At 42.2% G+C, this 24,873-nt stretch overlaps 1 protein-coding gene across 1 annotated transcript in view; it reads right to left on the bottom strand.

Moving 5' to 3' along the window:
• UST (uronyl 2-sulfotransferase) overlaps nt 1–24,873 on the bottom strand; it is a 229,214-nt gene that overhangs the window by 86,349 nt on the left and 117,992 nt on the right. The window contains exon 3 of the mRNA XM_075267888.1: nt 15,240–15,395. Within this exon, the coding sequence (XP_075123989.1) occupies nt 15,240–15,395 (156 nt within the window). The remainder of the gene's footprint in view (nt 1–15,239; nt 15,396–24,873) is intronic.

Raw genomic sequence — 24,873 nt, forward strand, 5'->3', positions numbered from 1 at the left:
CGAATATTGGGTATTCAGATATGGACTTGTTTACGTGTAGACCATGGGCATTAACCCTCCTAAAACCTAGGTCAAAAAAGTTGGGTGAACTCTGGCCCCAAGAATGAGATTGGTTGCCATTGGGCCGTTACCATCACAGGTTCCAGCCCATTGAAAGCTGCCAGGCGGTCAGTGTAGGAGAACCTGTAATAGAACTATTGCAATTTTACAATGTAGGGCAATGCATTAGCATTGTATTACTGATCAGACCCCCTAACAGTTTAAATTTAACTATTTAAAAAATAAATACAAATTTAAATCACCCCTTTCCCTAAAAACATATAAAACTATAAGACATACCTGATGATAAGACACATCCAGGTTTTAGAGGGAGGGAATCAGGTTCAATATTTTGAGCCGATTCCTGGACAAACTCTTTAGAAAAATGTCTCACAATTGGCTCCATACAGTATAATGTTCAATAGTGGCCTCCACAAAGCATAATGTCTCAAAGTGCACTCCAACCAGTATAATTGCTCACAGCAGCACCTCTCTTCAGACACCGGAGTATAATGAGTAGAGGCACAGGGGAGGTGATTAAATATAATAGTGTTACTCACCTCTCCTGGGCCCGGCACCACTCTTCTGGCCTCTACTGTTTACAGAGATGTCATGAATAACATCAGAGAACACAGAGGCATGTCAGCGTCATGACACAATGACAGCGGCATAACCCACAAGACATTACGCCAGCGTCATTTTGCATTAGGACACTGACGTGATTCATTCATGACATCTCTATGACCAGAAAAGGCCAGAGGACTGACACTAGAAGCCAGGAGAAGTGAGTAACACTCTTTATTATACTTAATCACCTCCCCTGAGCCTCTGATCATTATACGCTGGGGTGTGAAGAGGTTCGAGGGTGGTGATCCTGTAAAGGTGCCAGTTGGATTTTTGGCATATTCGCTTTATAAGACACCCTAACTCCCTCCCATCCCCACTTTGGATGGAAAAAAAAAAGTGTGTCTTGGGGGCAACTCGGTGGCTCAGTGGCTAGCACTGCAGCTTTGCAGTACTGGAGTCCTGGGTTTGAATTCTGCCAGGGACAAAAAAATAAAAAACATCTGGAAGGAGTTTGTATGTTCTCCCCGTGTGTGGATTTCCTCCCATACTCCAAAGACATACTGATAGGGGAAAAATGTACATTGTGAGTTCTATATGAGGCTTACAATCTACAAATAAAAGTGTGTCTTATACGGTAATGCGAAAAATAAGGAACACATTAGGTATCCCTGTGTCCGAGACTACACATTACAAAAATATTTTTCCCTTATGGTGAGACTTAAACTACATTCAGATCGCATTTTATACATATACCTAGCAGATTCGTTTAATGGATGCAAACAATGGATGATACTAAAAATGGATGCAAGATCATGGCCATCTGTTTACATACAGATGAATGTTAAAAAAGAAAACTAATCCTGTTTGTTTTTTTTTAGACAAAAACAATGGCCAAGTATGATATACTATTTTACTATAATATATATATATATATATATATATATATATATATATATATATATATATATATATAGTTGTTTATTTTTTTAAATCTGTTTATTGCATCTATTTTTAACCCCTTAACATCCACAGTGTCCTGGTTGCTACTGTCTTAACCACAAGGGACATTCTACTATGATCCTGGCCGCCTGTCCCACTCATTATTTACTAATTAATATTTAATTATTTAATAGTACTTATTAACTAATTACTTTAGGGACTCTGCAAATGCAGCATAGCACCAGCTATTTCAGTCTGTGAAAGAGCTGTGAGGTCACCATACCGCTTGATACATGAAGGGCATAGTTTCCAAAATGGGGTCACTTTTTGGGGCTTTCCATTGTATTGGGGCTCTGCAAATGAGACATGGCACCTAAAAACTATTCCAGCAAAATCTGCCATCCAAAAGTCAAATAGCGTTCTTTACATTGTGAGCCCACCATGTACCCATACAGTAATTTGTAACTAGGGTTGAGCCGATCTTGAAATTTCAGGATCGTTTTTAAAATACGATCATTTTCCATTTGAACCCAATTCCAATCTCAATGCAAGTCAATGGGATTTTTTTTAATAATCGAAGATCGGATTTTAAAAACGATCCAATTCACTACTGTACACAGCATGGAGTCCAAAAATTGTTTCACTTACCTGCACAGATCCGCTGCTGCTCTCCGTTTTCGCTCCTCTTCTCTCTTTGACATGCCTTCAGAGCGCTGTGCATGCCCCCACCTCCCTAGGCTGGTGTTAGAGATTATGGGAGTAGGCGGGCTTGTTGTGGCTTAGGAGAGTGTGGGCGGGTACAGGGGGAGGAGATGTGAGTGCATCACTCACGTCTCCCCTCCTAGTACCCGCCCACACTCTCCTAAGCCACAAGCCCCGCCTTCTCCCAGCATCTCTAACAGAAGAGGAGCGAAAAGAACGGAATCAGCAACGACAGCACTTCTGTGCAGGTAAATTGAGCGAAGTTCGCGAGTAGATAGATACTATCTACTCTTCTGCTTCGTCCCTGCTTTACTGTATACTCAGTCTGCTACATCTCAGATGTAGCAGAGTTGAGTACACAGCTCTGATACATCTCAGATGTATACATACCACAAGCATGACATCAAGGGATGAAAGGCAGGTTATTAACACATAATAAATTCCCTCTGTATGAGTCCAAAACATATCATGTGTTGCTGTATTGAACTGAACAAATAAACCAGAAAAGAGGGGAGGAATGCTCAAAATGATATGAATAAAATTAATATCTTTATTTAGAAAACTGTCAACTGTCAGTGGCAAAGGTAGGGGTAGAATAGCCTTTCCAAAGATGTGTCCTTAGTTTAAAAAGCATATCCCCATTGATAAAGCCCTTTAAGGTACTTTTAGGCTATGTCCTTAAGAAGCTAAGGAGATCTGCTAAATAGATGTAAACAAAAACATGATCTGAATGGCCCCTTCTTCTTTGTTGTGGACCCTGTTCCCCAGAGCCCCGGTGTTAGGGGATTGCTAGGACAGCAATTCCCCAGTAGCTGCTGAACCCTGGGACGGGACACAAGAGACAGTGAGCCCTAAGCTGAAGCCCCCACTGTCCCTTCCTATTGCCAGGCCCTATCCTACGTAATAGGCAGCAACCACGAAGACGTTCCCTTCCTGTATATGTGAGACACAAAATGCAGACAAGACGGACAACAACAAAAAGAGGTCAGCTAGCCAAGGGTCAGTAACAGTCGAGCGATGCAGTGCCAAATCGGAGTCCAAAGAGTAGTCAGTGAGGAAAGCCAAAGGTCAAGGATAAGAATGCAAGCAGAAATAGTGACAGTAAGGAGCAAATATGCAAGGCAATAGCAAGCACTAGTGTGAATGAGAGCCCAGATAAAATAGGGGAGGAAGAACCCGCCCCTGGAGTTGACAGGAAGGCAGGCTGTAAATCACATGAATTAATACTTAATGAACAGAGGCAAACAAGGGCAGAAGACGGGTGTGGTGCAAATTCAATTACAGAACTAGAGCTGTGTTCACACAGTGCAACCAAGAACTTTAAGCCAAGAACCAAACTGCACACGCCTCTTGCACCGCCGCATGCGAGCAGAGGGTGGTGCAGTGACCTGAACAGGCAGAGATGTTACAGCCAGTGAACTCATTATGGCTGAATCAGAACTCTGGATGTTTGGAGTCCCTCATAGAGATATACTGTTTTCTACTGTTGATGCTAAACTTTTGGTGGCCATCTTGGGTTTATTATAGGTCCTTTTTCTTGACTGTTGGGTTTATTTGAATAATATGTGTATGTTTCACATCAATAAAGACTTTATACAGTGAAACCTTTCCATCAGACCATACCTTTGTCCCACTTTTAACCCCTCAACGCATTTTGTGGAATGGGATACTGTACTAGCGGATGCAGTGCCTAAATACATCCCAACGTACATGTACATCATTGAGTTAAACTGTCACCATACAAAATCTCAAGGCGACAGTTTAATATCAGCGTTCATTGGTCCTGCTTGCCGACCGAGAACCAATGAACGCTGGTCCTGTTTGGTGATAGCTGCGATCGCGGTGCAGATGGACCAGTCACAATAAGTCTTAAACATTTAATCTACTGTCAAGTTCCACTTCCAATAAATTTACCCATTTACTGCTATCTACTGCTAATCTACAGAAACCCCAGTTACACAGCTCCTACTCCTGACATTGTAAAAAAAAATTTAAATAAATAAAAATATATATATATATTTGCTGTGGATTAGCAGCAATTTACTGCTAGTGCCACATTAGCACTGGTTCAAGTAAGCATTCCATTACTGCTAGTCCCCAGTGACCCAGTTACCCAGCATTTACTGTGACTTTACTATGTAAAAAATACATTACTATTGCCTTATAACACTTAATTATTATTATTTCCAAATGTCTCAGAGGTGTTACAGCGCAGTGGAGGCAGCTGCAATTTTATAGTCAGATAGTCAAGCTGCCAGCGGAGGCGAGGTTACTTTTTTACTGTCATCCTCTTCCAGTGAGTCGTCCCTAGATGAACCTCCCTGTAGGTGCACTAGGGATATTGCTGAGGCAGTGGGCAGTGCAGCTGGTGACAGCTGGATCTTTGCAACTAAATATGTGCCCCAGTTGCCAGAATTTTCAGCCACCGTGGGTGTTCAAGTGGATACAACTGGATTCAAAAGAAATGCATTTTTTTCTCTTTTTTTCACGGATAATTTTAGACATAATGGTTGAACAGAACAACATTTATACGGACCAATTTATTTCTAAAAATCAAAATTCCTCATTTGCCAGAACAGGTATATGGACTCCCACCAGCTGAGAGGAAATTAAAAGATGCCGGGCCTGCTTCTAAGTGGTGTATTGTATTGCACCCCCCTGTACACCAACATAATGTCCCAAATCCACTGTGAAACCTTATTCAAATTCCTACTATACAACATTAATGCGCATTGCCCACTCACTGATAGCCCCGACTATGAGCGCTATACAAAATGCGTCCTATTATTACCTACTATGATGAACGAGTCTCTTGTTCATTGCATTTTCATCAATACCTGCTCAGCAAACAGGCCAGGTGCAGCTTGATTCTGTGTGAGAACGACACAGGCTACACCCATTGGTTCAGAATATATGAGGGAAGGGATTCCAAAATAGAGCCCCCAAACTGTCCCCCTATCTCTAAAACCACAGGAAAAAAATGTTAGGATCTAATCCATCTCCATTTAGATTAGGGATACCATTTATATCTTGACAACTCTTATACCAGCGCCCGCTATACCAGTGCCTTTGATCAAGGGGTACTGTTGTCTGCGGTACAATCTGGCGTTATTAAAAATATCTGCCCAAAACATTTGTAGGCCAGATTATTCTAGCGGGGACAGTAGGGTGGTGTGCAACAACAACATGATGCTAATAAAATACAAAGACAAGCGAGAGGTCTTTGTATTATATAGCAGTTATTCAGACAGATCCAGCTTCGTAGCAGTCCATAGAAGTCAGGGCCTGGTATAAAAAAACTGGTGCTTTTTCTCATGCAAGTTGCATTATACAACACCTTCATTTTCTGGAGATATCCTTGTAGTATTGGAAAGTTCTTGGAATTCCAAGAACAGGTGATAAAATCCCTTTTATTTGGCCAAGAGGAAAGGAAGGGCAGCAATTCCTTGGTGTTAAGATTTGAGCCAGGCCAGCACTTCCCGAACTGCACTGGAGAAAAGAGAAGGCCCCAAAAGGGGTGTAGAGTGTGCTCAAAGAGAGGAATTATAAAGGACTGAAAACACCATAGAGAGGCCTGTACCTTCAAGCCAGCTCTCTGTATCCAAGACTGTTTCTGTAACGGCCTAAGAACACCGGAACGAAGGATTTCTTCGAGAACAAGCCTCCATTAGCAGACCCTGCTTCTGCCAATGGTTTAATCTACTCCCAATCATTAGTACACATAGTAGGGAAACTATGGGGCCCTTATGGGTGCGGAGGCCCTCGGCAATTGCCCAGTCTGTTCTCCACCTAACGTCGGCCCTGCCTGCTCCATGCACTTGTCATAGGTTTGTTAGCATCCTGATTCTGTGACATTCAGAGAAAGAAAATAAATTGCACATTTCATCTACAAGACACCATTTCCCTATTTATTCTTTTTACTTTGCTTACTTATATAGTGCCAACATATTCTGCAGCGCTTTAGAGATACTGTCAACAGTGTCCCAAGTAGGGTTCACAATCTAAATTCCCTATCAGTACTTTTCAAACAGCTTAGTTTTGTTTAATTGAGAATGTGATTCTGCACCAAAATGCAAAGCACTTTATTAAAAAAAAAACATTGCTGTTTTCTGCCTGAAAAAACTCAGACTGAGCGTAAGTAGAGTCAATCTACTTTTGACTAGCTGCTTGTCTTATTGCTGGCAAGATATCATAAAAAGCAAGCAGCAGTCCTGATTGTGCACAGAATTCTCTTCTTCTGTGTAAGGGCTCTTTTTAGCTGCATCATAACCTGGATTTGAAGAACTATCTAGCACCTATACATTGCAGAGCAATAGTGCAGGAGATATGTCCAATGATTTCATCAGTTATAAATATCAGCTGGAACGGCTCATTTAGAATTTTATTTATATAGGACACACTGGCTATACACTCTAATTACATTTCAACACTGCTGATATTAGGTATGTTAGCTCTATATATTACAAGTTAAGCTTTAGCTATACAAGAATGGGAAAACTGGTCTTTTTTGCCTGTTGGCAAACAAATTGAGTAACCTGGATTTGGAGTCCAGTGTTCCCGAAACTCCTATATTATGTTCACTTAAGCTTTTCTCAGTTATTTGTATGCTGTTTTACAGCTACATCTTGCAGAATTACATGTAAATAAACCAGAAGTAGTAATAAAGGATGGGGAGGGGCAGGCTTGTACACACCCCTGGCCTCAGAGAGTGTAAAATGAGCTTCCGCCATAATGGAGTCATTAGCAATAGAAAAAACTACCAGGGCACCATGTATGAAGGTTTATGCAAACAAAGACTGCCCAGCAAGACCCTGCAGATATTTCGACTTTTGGTGAAAACTCAGTAAACCTTTAAAGAGGATTTTTCATGTCCTCAGAAATATGCGGTATTACATACCTCTTGAAATCCCACTGCACTGTCAACTTTCCCGGTATGCATCCCGCTGGAGATCTCAGTGCTATTAGTTTCAGCATGCCCCCCCCCCTCCTGGCAGTACAAGAGAGGATATGATAACTCTAGGCTGTAAGTTCCATCTCTTTGACAGTGGAGAGATCAGTGGCGTAACGACCATGGTAGCAGCCGTCACAGGGCCTGACATCTTAGGCCCCCTTACTAGTTAATATGCCAAAAAAAGAAATAAAAAATAAATTTTACTTTTTGAGGCCGAGGCCACCTAAGGTGTCAGGTTCCGGGCGGGGGATGCGTACGTACTGACAATGGGGGAGGGGCGGAGGCATTGTACATAAAGAAGATACCTGTGCGGGGGGGTTTCACTTTATGGAGTGAGCAGCACAGCGCTGAGGACTTCTGAAGAGCGAGTGGTGGGGTTAACCCATGCATGCAGGGCAGGCTGTACAGAACACAGTACTGTGCTGGCAGCTGCTTGCTGCCTGGGGAAGAAGGGGTTACAAATGCCATATTCAGTGTCTGTGAATAGTGTTTTAAGTGACAACTGTGAGAACACTCTTCACTGACATGGAATGTGGCATTGTAACCCCTTCTTCCCAAGGCAGCAAACTTATTAGAGTAAGTATTATGTATTACAGTACATAATACTGTGTGCAGGAGTCAGTATAGGGCATAATACTGTATGCAGGGGCGACTATGGAGCATCATAGTGTGTGTAGGGGCCACTATAGGGTATCATACTGTATACAGGGCCCACTAAGGGGCATATTAGTGTGTGCAGGAATGCAGGGGAGGGTGTCAGGCAGGATCTTTGTGGGGGGGGGATTCCTGCCTGCCCTGCCATTCCTAGTTATGCCACTGGGAGAGATATCAGTGCCGAATCTATCATCTTTCTAGCTCTATGTAATACTGCACATCTCTGAGGACAAGAAAGGTCTTTATGTGTGTTGGCTGTCTGTATATTGATTCTCTAAATAACTTCAGTGGAACAAGGCGAATGCAAGTAAGTGAAGTGACTCAGGCTGCAACACTATAGAGAACAGGTGTTGCTGGATTGTAGTGACACTATAGACTCCAAAGCTGGAAATAAAGTCTCTACTGCTATATCACAAATCATTAGTAACAATACTGATATATTACAAATCATCAATAGCAATACTGGGCAAAGGTTTGCCTTTATTTCCAGCTTTGGAGTCTATAGTGTCACTTCTCACAACACATGTTACTTTGTTTTATGACTGTGTATAAAAAGACATTTGATTCTGTCAAGTTAATTTTGTTCACTACATTGTATTACATCTTTTCCCTTGCAATTTATGCAATTTACTACATATGAGCATATGTTTATTTTATTTATTTATTATTATTATTTTCTTTTGATTTGTTTTTAACACTGTTTTATAGGTCTGATGACATGTCGGCAATCATACCCCAAAACGCGTTATCTATACACGAATAAAAGCCTGTTGTTTCACTTCAAGGTATGTTATATCCAGTTTTTTGAAAGGAGCGCAATACGTGGGGCAGAGGAGCTATACGCTCCATTGTTGTTTATTGTCTGGCACGGTTCAGTGTACGTGACGACCGGTTGCCCCTATCGTTTGCAGACCTAGCCAAAAAGGCATTTCCCCTATATGCAATCTGCTCAAACATCCTATTTGAATAAAGCAAGTTCTCCCCTGGTCCTCAGAGGAAGGTTACAGGACAAACACGCAAATTCAAAGTTTTGGCAGTTGGAGTGCTACTCTTCTTTTTCCTCGACCACTTCAAGTCAAAGCTAAGAGTGCATTGTGAAGAAAGAGTAGAACTATCTGTCTGGAATGGCAGAAGAATGGCACAACACATTAGAGATCGCTTGCAAAAATATTGGAATTTCTAGATGCAGCAACCTCAGGTCAATGGGTCTCGTTGAGTCGGTGCCAGCTTGTCCTCTGTACCATATCTATTCTGGAACACCACAATGTCTCTGCTCATAAAGACGCAAGCACCAATCTACGTAACAACCTCCAGAATGTTAGGAAAAACCCAGACATATGACTACTAAATATCTTGAAAATTTGGGAAAGTCAATCCTACGAGCCTGTAGATGGCAAAAGGCACCACAACATATTGAATGGGCAACCAACCATCTTGCTATTTTTGGAGGAGTTCAATAGGAAGTGAAAAGTCTTTAGTAAAATATGCCCAGAATTGCTCTGTTGAAAATGAGTTTGCAATACCCAGTAATCACGGAGATGGTTCACTGCAAACCTTAGTAAACCCCAGGAGCCTGACGCAATGCTCTCAGAAAACATGAATGATCCCACCACAGGGGACAGTCCCTTGTTCAGGAGCAGCCTTGTCAATGTACTACACCAGTTCTGACCCAACTAAAATATTGCAGACCTAATATCACTAAAAATCAATCTGACACTCACAAGTGATTACCGTATTTTTCGGACTATAAGACGCACTGGACTATAAGACGCACCTAGGTTTTAGAGGAGGAAAATAGGGAAAAAAAATTTTGAAGCAAAAACTGGTAAAATATTTAATATATGGGAGTTGTAGTTTTGCAACAGCTGCAAGGCCACATTGACAGGTGACCCTGCAGCTGTACGGGGATGCATAGAGCGTTTTTTTTGCGGGGCCAGCTGTAATTTTTAGTTATACCATTTTGGGGGATATCTATTGCTTAGATCACCTTGTATTGAAAAAAAAACAGGAGGTGATTTAAAACTTTTATTTATTTCATATTTTTAAAGCTTTTTTTTTTTTTTCACTATTTTATTCCCCCCCCGGGGGCTTGAACCTGCGGTCACTTGATCGCAAATCCCATAGATGGCAATACAACTGTATTGCCGTCTATGGGACATTCTGTCTATTAGTATTACGGCTGGTCATAGAGACCAGCCGCAATACTAATATAGCCGTGACAGGCCGGGGAGCCTCATTAGGCTCCCGGCTGTCACCCGAACAGGTCGGCTCCTGCGATATCGCCGCGCAGGAGCCGGCCTGCAACTTTACCGGGAGAAGGGGCCACGGATACTGACCGTACTGTACTGTACTAGAGAGGTGGATGCCGGGGAGGGATAGACGCCGGGGCCTGAGACATCGCTACAATCCTCTGCCCTGCATGAAGCCAGCGGCGGGGGCACGGAGGAGCCCCTGCCGCTGCTGGCTTCATGCAGGGCAGAGGAGCGCAGCGATGTCTCAGGCCCCGGCACCTGTAATGGCGTCTATCACTTGCCGGCTTCCGCCTCTCTATTACAGCGGATGCCAGGCGCCACCTTCAGACTATAAGACGCACCCTTCTTTTCCCCAAAAATTTTGGGGAAAAAAAAGTGCGTCTTATAGTCCGAAAAATACAGTAAATGTTACGTATTACAGTATCTGTAAAGTGAACAGGATTCTGGATAATCCCATCCACACATCAGAAAAAAATCCGTAGTGCAGAAATGCTGTAATTGCAAAAACCGTTGTGTTTTTGTAAATCACAGCATGTTAATTATACTTATGGAAACGCCGGCGTATTCTGTATAATAGAGAAAGAAAGGGGTTTTTCAATGAACATAATATTTATAGACCATTAAAAGTTAAACATTTTTGTAAATATAAATAATTAGAAAGTTTCTTTAGGTCTAATTCACAAGGGGACAGAATAGCGTATTTTGGTCCTGATTTTGACGCAAGAAGCCGACTAGAACAAAATGAATGGGCCTAGTCCGGAGGATGTTGCCATGAGGCTCATTGAGCCGTGGAATCTGCCTAAAGAAAGGGCCGCTCGCTAGCGGTCTCATAGACTACCATTGTGAGAGGGCGGATTATGACGTGGATTCTACACCATAATCTGCCCCCTCTGTGCCCGTGTGAACGAGCCCTTACCGTCCTTGACTGTTCTGACTGCATATGATGGATCGGTTATAATACATTCTGCAGTGACATTATTGCACTTTAGAACTAAGAGGCAGCATATGAAATATGCCGGAAAAAAGTCCAATTCCAGCTTTTCTTCTTCTGGAAGGTATTTGATATTCCACAGATATTGTCCTCTTAATGATGTAAGAGGAGTGTTAGACTCCATTTGACTCCATAGAAGACCCACCCTTGCTTATGTATCTACAATGTGGCATTTTATATACCACTTCAAAGTAAACAGTGCGCTGAATTCAGCACACTTTCAATTTTGCAGGTATGTGTCCTGTCATTAGTTTCAGCTACCAATATTATTGCATTTTCAGCCTAACATACTCAGTGTCATTGCTGAGGAAAGTCCATTTTCACAGTATAGCATGGTTGACAGCTGGAGTATGAATCTTACAATGGGGAGCACAAAAACTACCCACCCTTATACTGGGAAGCAGCTAAAATGTTGTGAAGGTGCAAATTATTACTCTATTTCTCACAACTGACAAAACATGTCAGGATTGATACGAGGCTTACTATACTATCTGCTGTATGGCACACTGAATACCTCATCTATTACTTTTTTTTCTAGCTTCAGCTTGAAATACTTGGAAGGCTACTTGAGAGCAAATCTGAACTATCCTTAGTTAGATCATAACAATGGCAACATTGCACCAGAAGTGGTTAATATACCTAATATTAAAGAACCTGGTAAGGGTCCTATGTTACCAAAATCATACTATCCCATATATTTATCAACCAGAACTTATTTGTAGTTAATTGTAGAAATATTGTCCAACCAGCCACTTATCAGATATCTGCTTGCTGGGATTCTTTGTTTACTTCTAGTGGTGAAAAATCAGCCCATGGTCATGTGATGTACGGTCCATAGTCATGTGATGTACGGTCCATAGTCATGTGATGTACAGTCCATGGTCATGTGATGTACAGTCCATAGTCATGTGATGTACGGTCCATAGTCATGTAATGTACAGTCTATGGTCATGTGATGTACAGTCCATAGTCATGTGATGTACGGTCCATAGTCATGTAATGTACAGTCTATGGTCATGTGATGTACAGTCCATAGTCATGTGATGTACAGTCCATGGTCATGTGATGTACAGTCCATGGTCATGTGATGTACAGTCCATAGTTATGTGATGTACAGTCCATGGTCATGTGATGTGCAGTCCATGGTCATGTGATGTACAGTCCATAGTCATGTGATGTACAGTCCATGGTCATGTGATGTACAGCCCATGGTCATGTGATGTACAGTGCATGGTCAGTTGATGTACAGTCCATGGTCATGTGATGTATAGTCCATGGTCATGTGATGTACAGTCCATGGTCATGTGATGTACAGTGCATGGTCAGGTGATGGACACAGGTGCACAGCTCTTTACTAGGCAGACGTCTGATTACAGTACTGTAAAGGGCTGTGCCCATGGACTGTATATCACATAACTATGGACTGTATATCACATGAGCATGGACTGTATATCACATGACCATGGACTGATTTTTATCCACTGGAAGTAAAGAAAAAAAATAACAGGAAGTAGAAATCTAGAAATCCATGAGAAATTGATACAAAAAGTTTGTTGGTAAATGGTATAACATTACATTATTCAAATAGTAACATTTACTTGCTGAAAATAGATAACCCCTTTAAATTGTACCTGAGTTTGAATATCTGCAGTATCTTGCTGGGTAGCCTGTTCTATGATGGTATACGTCTGCATAAGTGGTGTCCTTAAGTTTTTGTGCTGCTATTAGCCCCATTATGTTTGCAGCACATTTTACAATAGCATGTACAATAAGATGCTATCAGTTCAGTCCAGTCCGCTGTAAAAAGTACCCAGTGCTACTTGTGTATAAAGTGTGGGTCCAAAGGATCCCACCGAAGCTAGGAAGATCACTTGTCAGCTGCCCCACCTCTACCAGCCTACAATAGAAATTCCGGTATTATGCATTGCAATGCATTAGCATTGTAATGCATTGTAATAGTGATGAGACCCCCTGGGGTGCCAGATCCCCTAGTGGGTCTAATAAATGAATTAAAAAAAAAAAAAAAGTTAATAAGTAAAAGTACAAAATATAAAAAATGAAAAAAAAAAAAAAAAAGTTCAAATCACCTTTCTTTCCCTGGAACACATATAAAAGTACTTACCGTATATACTCGAGTATATGCCGACCCGAATATAAGCCGAGGCCCCTAATTTTACCACAAAAAACTGGGAAAATTTATTGACTCGAGTATAAGCTAAGGGGGGAAATGCAGCAGCTACTGGAAAATTTCAAAAATTAAAATGGTCGGAGTTTTTGGGTGCAGTAGATGCCGGGTGCTGGGGAAGGGGAGGGGGTGTTTTGGTTGTCTGTCTGCCCCTTCCCTGCGCTTGAGGACTGCTTTTTCTTCCCCCACTTGTAATTCAGCCTGGATGACTATAGGGTCTCCTATTAACCCCTTCCCGACGGAACAGGAGCACTGCAGATACCCTGCAGATACCCTATACCCAGATACCCTATATTCAGTAGACCGGGCACTTTCAGACACAGGGATACCTAATGTGTATATGTTGCACAGTCATTTTCAACTTTTGTATCTATTCTAGGGAAAGGAGGGATTAAGAACTTAAATTTTTTTAATTTTTTTTAAATCTTTTTTTTTTTTTGCACTATTTTATGGGAGAGTCTATACATTGATATTGTGGCTGGTCATAGACCCCCTCCCCTCCATTAAGACCTCATATGGCTCTGAGAGCAGAGAAATAATAGAGTTATGAAGTTTGGAAGGGGGGGAAGAGAGTCAAAAACAAAAATTGAAAAATGCCCGCCCCCAGTGCTGTGAGAGAACTCATTTGCATACCGGCGGAAACCGGGATTTTAACCAAATGGCGGGGCGGAGAAGACATCTAAAGGTAGGAGACGAAAAGCCTTTCTTAAGGCTATTCCGAGTAAACGCTAGCTTAATTTGTAGAGTAAAAATACACTTGTAAATTTTGATATCCCATTGACTTCAATGATATTTTTTTACACGTGTAAAAATACGCCTGTAAAAATACGCCTGTAAAATGTCATTGAAGTCAATGGGAGTCTTATTTTTACATGTGTATTTTACAAAAATACACGCGCGTTTACTCAGTGTGAATGCACCCAAAGAGAAAAAAAAAAGTTTTCAATGGTAGAATCCCTTTAAAGCTGTGTCTTGTGAATTCAAGAGGAGGAGGACTATTCATGTCGTTAGCACAGAGTTCAAAATCCTGCACCTCTGATGGTATCAGGTTGCATCAGTGCCGATGGCATGGGGAGCTTATACATCTTGAAAGACACTAACAATACCGAGCAGTATATAGAAGTTTTAGAACAATATATACTCCCATCTCATCCCTGGCTAGTTCTTCTGGTTAACCCCCTTGGCTTCTGATTTGGGAGTTAATTCTTTGATGTGACTTCATCTTGGACACTGTCTCTCCTTTGACAGAGTAGCTTTGGCAACTCTTAACATTTAACTTGTTTATTACTCTCCTAGTCATCCTTAAGGTAACTGATTTCATTGTTTATATCTACAAGTGCAACTGTTGTCTTACACTTGGCTTTGTGACCTGAGTCATGAGCAACCAATTCCATTCTACCTAGTAGCAGGTTCTGGTGAAAACATTGGGGTGCCTTAGACTACAGACTGGTTATACAGTATGTGTTTCAAATTAATTTCTTTAAACTTTTTTTATTTTATTTATTACTGTTTTATTAGCCCCCCCCCCCTAGGGACTTTCGGTATCTGATCATAGACCAACCCTATTGCAGGCTTGGAAGCCTTCAGAAGGCTCCAGGCTGCCAAGGGAACAGGGAGGCTCCATCGATCTCGCCACTCAGGAGCTGGCCTGCATCGGAAAATGTACGGGGCTGGAGGGGGCTGACCTTGGGGGCAATTTTTTACGTTGTGGGGGAAAACCGGCCTCCAATGCCTGTGTTCAGAGTGGACTCTGATCGCGGCCATTAGCTCTGGATTTCCGCTTTACATTACAGCAGAGACCTAGTATCTATAGCAGCCACTCTACAGCATCTTTAAACACCCAGCATCCACCATACTATTACAGTGGATATTGGGAATTGGTTAAGGAACACCAGCAAGCTATTGATTATGGATTCGAAAACAAGTCTGAGAGTACAAAACATGTATTAATGTTCTTACCTGTTCAGATTTGGTCAGTCTGGTTTTATTATGAATGTCAGATGTCACCAAATTGAATCCATGTTTCTCCGACAAGATGCGTAGTAGTAAAACAACAGTCCTGCTCCCACATTTTCCAACTCTGTTATATATAACTTGACTAGGGAAGGGAAGTACCTAAAGTAATGTGAAAAAAAACAATGGTAAGACTAATGAAATTTAACAGTGCTCATACTTTAGAAGAGATAACGTATTTGATACTTAAAATGTGGCACCCAGATTTACTTGAACATTTATATAAAAGGCTGGTGAAATGAATTATGCTACATGTAAAGGGTTGGTCATTTTTTGTTTCTGACTCTCTGCTTTCCAATAACCATAACTTTTTCATATTTCCAATCACAGAGTTGTATTTAACACTTGATTTTTGCGTGACAAATTGCAGTTCATAATGAAACCATTTAATATTCCATACAATCTACTGGGAAGCTAGAAAAAAATTCAGAATGAGGTGTAACTGGAGAAAAAAAATCCGCAAAATCACAGCCGCAAAATAACGTGGCGTATACGTTCCTAACTCCCATTGAAATGAATGGGAGCATTTTGAGCGCCTCATCTGCTGGCACGTGTATACGAGCCAGATTGCGCTCAACTTTCCTCCGTGTGAACTTACCCTAACGGTATCCAATGGTAGTGTGAACCCTTCCTTATAATTAGATGGTACACATCAGGGAGAGTCTTTGCCTACATAGGCAGTACGGAGACTTACAAGTCATTCCTGCTCCGCTAGGGATTCTGGGTAAAAAATATGCAAATCTATTCTCCAGGATGTAATTAGGAGAACAGTGCACTCTGTACGCCACCCTATAGAGGGCAGCATCCTTAACATCATGAACGACTCAGTTATAAAGTCTTTTTAATAATGCTGAGGATGGCCCAATAGGCCGAAACAGCGCTGTCCATAGTTGGGAATCTGTTCCTTTTGGGACAGAAATACTGATTTGGCAATTAAATCCACATTATGATTAAAAAGACTTTATAACTGAGTCGTTCATGATGTTAAGGATGCTGCCCTCTATAGGGTGGCGTACAGAGTGCACTGTTCTCCTAATTACATCCTGGAGAATAGATTTGCATATTTTTTACTTATAATTAGATAAGCATCTGTGCCTGCTACTTCATATAGGAGAGCAATCTGGGATAAATATATCTCCCCTCCACAACTAATTCTACACAAGTGTCACTATATGTAGCAACTAATTCTATTTTTTTACAAAAATAACCTTCACCAAAAAATTGAGCACAAATACTGATAAGTAATGTACATCACTGCCCTACACTCAGCTGCTCCTCAAATAAGAATCTGCTGATCTGTAATATATCACTAAGCACTAAGAAGCAGGAAAAGAAGAGAAGAGGGAGATTAGGGATTTGTGGGTGGGACAAGAAAAAAACCCAAAAAACCCTGCACCTCCAAAAAAGGTATCAATAAAAAAAAAGAGGCTATTAGGTTAACAAGCATTAGTACAAATCTAGGGTCATACAAGCAGGGAAAGACAAAGAGTTAGAGGGAAGGCAGAAGCAAGCAGGCCTGGCACAGCACCTCTTGTGCTACCAACGATTGCTACTGAGTGAACAATGCAAATAAACCAGGAAAAATTTTCTGATCAGGGGTTATACGGAGAGCACAGACCACCTGTAACATCTTTTTTTTTTTTTTTTTTTAAATGTAGATTGTGAGCCCCACATAGAGCTCACAATGTACATTTTTCCCTATCAGTATGTCTTTGGAATATGGGATGAAAATCCATGCAAACACGGGGAGAGCATACAAACTTGCAACTTCCATCCTTGCAGATGGTTTTCTGCCCTTGGCAGGATTTGAACACCAGGACTCCAGCGCTGCAAGGCTGCAGTGCTAACCACTGAGCCACCGTGTGGCCCCCAGACCACCTGTAACATCTCTGCCTGCTCAGGTCACTGCGCCATCCTCTGCTCGCATGCTGCGGTGCAGGATGCGTGTGCAGTTTAGTTCCTTGCTTAGAGTTTTTGGGTGAACTGTGTGAACACGGCTCTAGTTCTGTAATTGAATTTGCAACACACCCGTCTTCTGCCCTTGTCTGCCTCTGTCCATGAAGTAGTTAAATTAAGTCTTGCCCTGTGATTGACAACCTGCCTTCCTGTCAGGTCCAGGGCGGGTTCATCCTCCCCTATTTAGTCTTGGCTCACATTCACACTGGTGCCTGTTATTGCCTCGTGATTGCTTGCGTTTCTCTTGCTGTTTATTTACTTGTATTCTTTATCCTGACCTTGGCTTTCCCTACTGACTATTCTTTTGGACTTCGATTTGGCACTGCATTGCTCGACTGTTACTGAACCCTGGCTAGCTGACCTCTCTTTGTTGTTGTTTGTCTTGTCTGCGTTTTGTGTGTCACTTATATAGGAAGGGATCATCTCCAAGTTGCCGCCTATTACGTAGGATAGGGCCTGGCAAGTCTGTCTCTTGTGCCCCTTCCTCCAGGGTTCTCCAGTAGCTACTGAGGAATTGTCATCTAAGCAATTCCCTAACACCACCTCTCTGGTTGCAATTATTGAACTAGCAGTATAGATAAGATCCTAGTTATGGGACAACCCCTTTAAGCCAAGTGTCAGGTTAAACATTTTAAATTAATTAAAGTTTTTTTTCTAAGACCTTTTAACAAGAACACACCAAATAAATGTAACTACAGTTTCTTGGTTCACTTTTATGCATTTTTAAAAGATTTATTATTCCACACTCCACTTGTAACCTGGCTTTAAAATGCACCAAAAATCTGGAACCTTCCTTCCCAATACATCAACCCTCAAATGGAAAAGGGACATAGGACTGCTTTCACACATATTTATTATCTATGTTATGTCCATAGATTCATACTGCAGAACCATTGTTTATATGCCCTTTCGTGTGGTCATATTATCGCTATTTGTTCGGTTTTGTGGTAGTAAACTGCACACTGAAGTCTATATAGTGTGCTAAAAATATTATGTTTTTAATTGCCACGTGTAAAGGATCAGTGCTTCAAGTCTGTTCCATCTGTGTGGTCTTCACTGAAAGAAAATCCATCAGTTCTGGGTCTGTAATACACGTGCAATACTGATGATACATAAAACTGCCATGTTGTAGATTGGTATTCTGAACGTTGAAAACTTGTATATAACAGGCTTATTATGTCTGAATTGCACAGATCCTCAGAGTTGCGATAACTAATTGTTATATATTCTCTACATTAATAGGATAAGAGAAACATTCTACTTGGAAGGCAAGGTAACTTGTTAGAATTGAAAAATGTCGCTAAGAGCCAATACCTTCACTTTGCAGTCTATGTTTTACTACCAGTAAACTTCTGCCAGTATTTTAATGTTTAATTACATTTTATGTTGCAGAACTTCTAAGACACTCGTGAGTAATTTGAGGTGATAAAGCAGTCTCCTTTTAATTGGTTTTGCTACCTACAGATACAACGTAAATGATAAACGTTGCACAAGAATAAAAAATGAAGCAACAATTTAGAGCTCAATGACTTGATACACAGCCCATTAGCCCCTACAGTGGTAAGGGAAAGAGATTACACGTTTACTCATCAGTCTGGAGAATGTATTTAATGAGTGGATGGGAACTGCTAACATTTTACGATAAGAAAATCATTAAACATCACTTAATTTATGTAGTTTCACAGTATTAGGAGCTTAAAATGTAAAGAAATGCTAAATAAAGATTAAGCTGTCTTTGGCAATTTTTACCATTTTCATCAATCACAAGATACTAAAGAAGAATATCTACTTTAGAGGAAGTTTTCTAGTTTACGAATTCATACAATGATTAAACGTTGCCGCTTAAAGAAAGTTTGTCAAGCTTTTCAATATTTGTAATTTAGGAAATAAGAAGGATTCACGGATTTTTGGGGATATTATTTCAGCCAAGTTGGTTAAATTATGTCAAAATGTAAATGAAATGTAAAGGCTTGAAGAAATCTGCCTTACGCTAGGTTCACACTAGCGACCGGAGTCCGTTCTGAGCTTTCGGACCGGGTCCGGCCGTGTGTGCTGGTGAGCGTTTTATACTCTCCGCCGCGAAACCAGTTTTTTTAAACCAGACACAGAGTACTGCATGTCCAACTCTGTGTCTGATTTTGCGGCGGAGAGCATAAAAAGCTCACCAGCGATCACGGCCGGACATCTTTCAAGCCCATTCAAATGAATGGGTTTGAAAGAGTCCTGCAGGTTTCCGTCTCCTGCTCAGTTTCGTGCAGGAAACGGAAACCTGCATGAAGGGAGCTCGGGCTCAGATGTGAACGAGCCCTGACTATGTAGGTTAATATTTGACTAACAAATTCTTTCCACTGGTCAGGTGTTAAAAAGCTTTACTAGTACCATAATACTGTAGGCCTATCTCTATGCTTGTGCCTATGTAGGAGCCAGGGGACCACTGCCCACTCCAACTATGCCAACAGCTGTTTCTCCAGGCTTGGCTCACCTGCCCCTACTCCATCCTACCTAAGGTTAGAGTGGCCAGACTTACTGCTTGTACAATGTATTGATGTCAATACTCACACATTGTCACCTGTGTTTACAAAGGTAGATAGGACAGGTTATTGGGAGTCTGTCAGGTCTGCCTCATAAACCAATAATAGTATCATTTGGAGAGACAGAAAACTTCACATTGAGACATGAGACATGACGAATCAGCAGCAAATACACAACTAGGCTAAGACCCCATGTAAGTAGGCCGCAGCAAAAAAACATTGCAGTTTATCCTGTGGTGCTTTTTACAGAAAATCCGCAGAGTTTTCCTTTGCGGATTTTATGCTTCAATTATACTTATAGAGAACCTGCCGGCATTTCCATAGGTATAATTCACATTCTGCGATTTTTAAAAAAGAGACAGTTTTGGAAATCACAGCTTTTCAATTGCATGTATTTTTCTGTGTATGGAATTCACTAGAAAACTAAAATGCTGTGGACAAACTTGAATTTTTACACCAAATGCAGCCCCCACCTTAAAGTGTTATAGTCCATTCACATGGAGGAAGTTGGCGCTGATTCTGGCGCGCAATATGCGTCAGAATCAGTGCTGAAAAAAAAAAGACTCCCATTGACTTCTAAAGGGTTCCATTTTCTGAGCGGAACCCACTGAAATCAATGGGAGGCTTTTTTCCCCCATTTATTTCAATGCGTTCTGCGCGAAAAACAGAAGTCAATAGGAGTCTTTTTTTTCAGCGCTGATTCTGACACGGATTCCGTGCCAGAATCAGCGCCAACTTCCTCCATGTTAATGGACCCTTTGTGTAAAACCATAGAGTGCAATAAGTGAAAGCATTAGAGGTTGCAATATTTCCTGTACAGGCATCATTGATGATATAAAGGAATTTTTATGCACTGTAAAAAAGTTTCAGGCATATTAATACACATGGCATTTTTTCCGGCATTTAAACACCAACACACTGGCTAAAGTCAGTTATTCAGTAGCAGGAAACAACCAGAATCAACATGAGCAGAGCATTGGTCCCATTGTACATACAGCAATTACCCAGTTCTTGCCGGCAGAGGTCACAATAAGCCAGTACAGGTGTCACAGACACTTATAAAAGAGTTTTTACATTCAACAAAAAGTTTCATGCCAGTGTTAAATAGCTTTAATACATTATAGCATCTGGTAACCTGTTCTTCATTAATGGTACAGAACATGTCCACATGCTGAAATAATCCCCTATGTTAAATATGGTGCGTGCTCAGAGACAGAACAGGTGCCATAAGGCTGGGACATCAACCCTGCAGACCTAGCCCAGCCTCTGCGCTCACTGTGAGTTGCAGTTATGGCTCACACACAATGAGATAATGGGAGACGTCCAGAATGTATGACACCCAAGAGTCTTCTGAAGGCCTTTCATAGGAAAATAATTATTAAGGGGGCATTCACACGGAGTAACGCCGGGCGTGTATCACAGCCGTACACGCCGGCGTTACGGCAGACTGCCGAACACTTCCCATTCACTTCAATGGGAGCGCTCGTAAACGCCGCTGTTACGAGCGCTCCCATTGAAGTGAATGGGAAGTGTTCGGCAGTCTGCCGTAACACTGGTGTGTACGGCTGTGATACACGCCCGGCGTTACTCCGTGTGAATGCCCCCTAAGGCGTACCGGTGTCTGCAAAACAGTTGTATTGAAGCCTATGGGACAAGCGATCTTATGTCTAATCTCCCAATTTAGGCATCCCTACATTCAAAAATATGACTATAAAATGTATCAAACTATTTAAGCCACATGGCGAACACTATGGCAATTAAATAAAAAAATTATCAAAACATCAGACATTCACCAAAACGGTATAAATAAGAATTACATCTTGTGCCACAAAAAAACCCAAACCTGTAATGTCTACAGAGAAGTCCAAGTCAGAATATGGCGACAAAAAAATTATAATTTTTCAACGTTTAGGATTTTTGTAAAGGTAATAAAATATGGCAAAAACTATATAAAATGGCATCCTTTTGATTGTGGCAAACCAGAGAATAAAAGGAACATGGCATTTCTGCCACACAGTGAATGCTGTAAAAGCTAAAACTCAAATTTGCTATTTATAAGCTGATAGTTATAGCTATGGATTGCCTCTCTAAACACTAACATGTAAATATTATTAAGCCCATATATAATTTATTTCCATTCCCTGTCGTCATACCAGCAGCACAATGTGGGGTATTTCTGCCCCTGTGTGCTGGTAGGACAGGCTGAATTTTTAATCAGCAATTAATTAATATACATGACTAATTGACTAGGCCCTATGAGACCGCACCCCCCCCCTGTCATGGTGGGACAGGTGCAGGAGGCCTCTGTGGTCTCCTGTATGGTTTGGAAGAAGGTGTTTGCGAATCCTTCTTCTTTTCCTTTTTCTTTAGAAAGATTGAGGATTATATTGCAGTCATATTTTCAGTGCGGCAGTTTGATTCATTGCTAGCAGTAAGGTAAGCTGAATCCTCTTTCAGCTTTTCCTTCTGTTTTAGTGCAGGTTGCACTAATATCTATTATTGTGGTTGTTCTGTCAACTCCTGTTATGTTGTGTTTGTCAGTGCCTGTGCACTCTTACGCTGGGTTCACACCTGCGTTTGGGGTCTCCGTTCTATGGTTTCCGTCTTCTGCATGCCAGAAGACGGAAACCATAGACCGGGTCCGGCCGTGCGCGGCGGTGAGCGTTTTAGGCTCGGATTTTTTTATCCGGACACAGAGTACTGCATGTCCGACTCTGTGTCCGGATTATAAAACCCGGTTTCGCGGCGGAGAGCATGAAACGCTCACCACCGCGCACGGCCGGACATCTCTCTCACCCATTCAAATGAATGAGTGAGAGAGACTCCTGCAGGTTTCCGTATCCTGCCTGTGTTTTAGGCAGGAAACGGAAACCTAAGTACGGAGTGCCGGGCCGCAGATGTGAACGAGCCCTTACCTGGGCTGCAGTTGCAGCTGTGGACATTGGGGGCAGCTTTCAGCTTTTCTCTGTGTTTAGTGCAGAAACTAAAGCACTAAATGTTTATTGCTATGGGCAGTCTGTCAACTCCCGTTCTGTGGTGTTTGTCAGTGCCTGTGCACACTTACCTGGGCTGCAGTCACAGCTGGGGTTGAGGGGAGTTTCTCTTCCCTCATCAGGCTCTGTGGTCTCGCTCGGCTGTTAGGCTGAGCCTTTGTCACTGCCTTAAATCGCAGCTAATGTGAACAGCAGCCAATCTTATGACAGTGAGTTTGAGGATCGCTGATTTCCAGCAACTCTCACAGCCCCAGGCGAGGTATGCTGAAGGTGCTCAAAGAAAGACTATTCTTGATGTTGAGTATGTCCCTTTAAAAAAAAAAAAAAAAAAAAACCTGTGTAAGCTCCCTTAGAGGCGAGCAGTAGTTTTCTTTTTTTTTACCACCATTATTAAAACCCTCTGGCGAGAATTTGTTTTTAAGTTTGAGGGCCTGATGCAGTGGCAGGCCACACCCCCTCCGGCCCTGGACCTATTTAAGGGGCAGTTTGCGCTGGAAGCACTGCCTTATTAGTTTCCAGTGGGGCTACCTAGTTTTTTCTCTAGGCTGGGTACCTGTAGCTGGCTGTAGCTTACAGACGTATTTGGAAAATTGCATTCGTAACCACCCCAGGTGGTGAGAATTGGTTCCTGTGTATTCTCACAGGTCTTGGCTTACCTGTGGTCCGGTGGTTAAATGTCTTTTTTCCAGAGTTGAGTGGCCTAGCGGCTCCACGTAGGTCATCTACCCCTCCTCCGGGTGACCACAGAAGACGGGAGTCTTCCTCCAAGAGGAGGCATATGGCTGCGCTGTCTGCGAAGTACCTCTTCCTGATGGTAGGATGAGTTCACTTTAGTCTGATATTCAGGAGAAAGGAAAAAAAAAATCTGTATGTGGGTTTTATATCTGCATTGATCCCACAGCCGCTCCTGCAGAGGCCCTCCTCCTGAGGTAAAAGAATTCATGGAGGATTCTCAAGGATATAGGGGTTCTACATCCCATATCTCCAAAAAATAAAAAATTGCACACGGATAGGCACTCATTATCCCTTTCATCTCTGGAGCATCTACGCGTGAATGATCAGACCATCTCATCTGATGACGAAGATCCAGTACCGGCAGACCTATATTCCCCATGGAAAAGATGGGAAGGCTGCTGAAGTCCATCCGGTCAGGCGACCAGGATATTGATGGGGAAGCTTCCCCATCCACCTCTGGGGGGCAGAGGGCCTTTCCAAGTGGACGCAGCTTTGGCCAAGCTGATGGAGACCGAGTGGAAACATGCTGAGAGAGCTCCTCTTATTTCCAGTCCCTATTTCTGAATAGAGGACTGTCAGAGGTCAAGACCCTGTACCCCATAGCCTCATCACAGCTAGATCCTTTGGGTCCGCCTCCTAAGATGGATTTGGCAGTTGTGAAGCTCTCTTGACGTACGGTGGTCCCTCTGGATGATGGTTCCAACTTACAAGACCTTCTGGACCGACGTGTGTGGGACCCTGAGAGAATGCTATTTCCGCGGCCTCAGCTCCGGCCTCTGTGGCCATAGCCTCTACTACTGTAGCGGATAGCTTATGTTCCCCGTCTTTCTCAGCTAGAATGGGTTATTGATTCCGGGGTCCCTAGGGATGACATACTGTCCTCAATGTCCTCCCTATTTATGGCTGCTGACTTCATGGCCGAAGCCTCCTGTCAACAATTGAAAATAGCCTCTAAGAACATGGCCCTATCCACCGCGACAAGGAGACCTCTCTGAGTTAAGCCCTGGAGGGCTGTCACCTCATCAAAATTTACGCTATGCGCACTACCGTTTAAGCCAGACTCTTGGATGCGGACTGGACGATTTGATGGAAGGTCTCGTGGACATTAAGGGCAAGTCCCTGCCCCAAGCCTCCAGAGGCATACGGGAGGCCTCTGGTAGAGGACGTGGCTTTACTGGCCCCAGATCCCAGTAACTGCCGCCCTCAGACTTCAAGGTCTGTTCATAGTTTCCTATTTTGACGACTGGCTCATAAAAGCTCCAATAACGTCCACAGATAGCCATTTCCTTCCTTCAGAGGCTAGGATGGCTAATCATTTGGGAGAAATCCGAGGTAGTACCATCCACCCAGAGGAAGGTTGTAGGG

This window comes from Leptodactylus fuscus, chromosome 3, assembly GCF_031893055.1.
Source record: "Leptodactylus fuscus isolate aLepFus1 chromosome 3, aLepFus1.hap2, whole genome shotgun sequence".
In the NCBI taxonomy this organism is placed as follows: Eukaryota; Metazoa; Chordata; class Amphibia; order Anura; family Leptodactylidae; genus Leptodactylus; species Leptodactylus fuscus.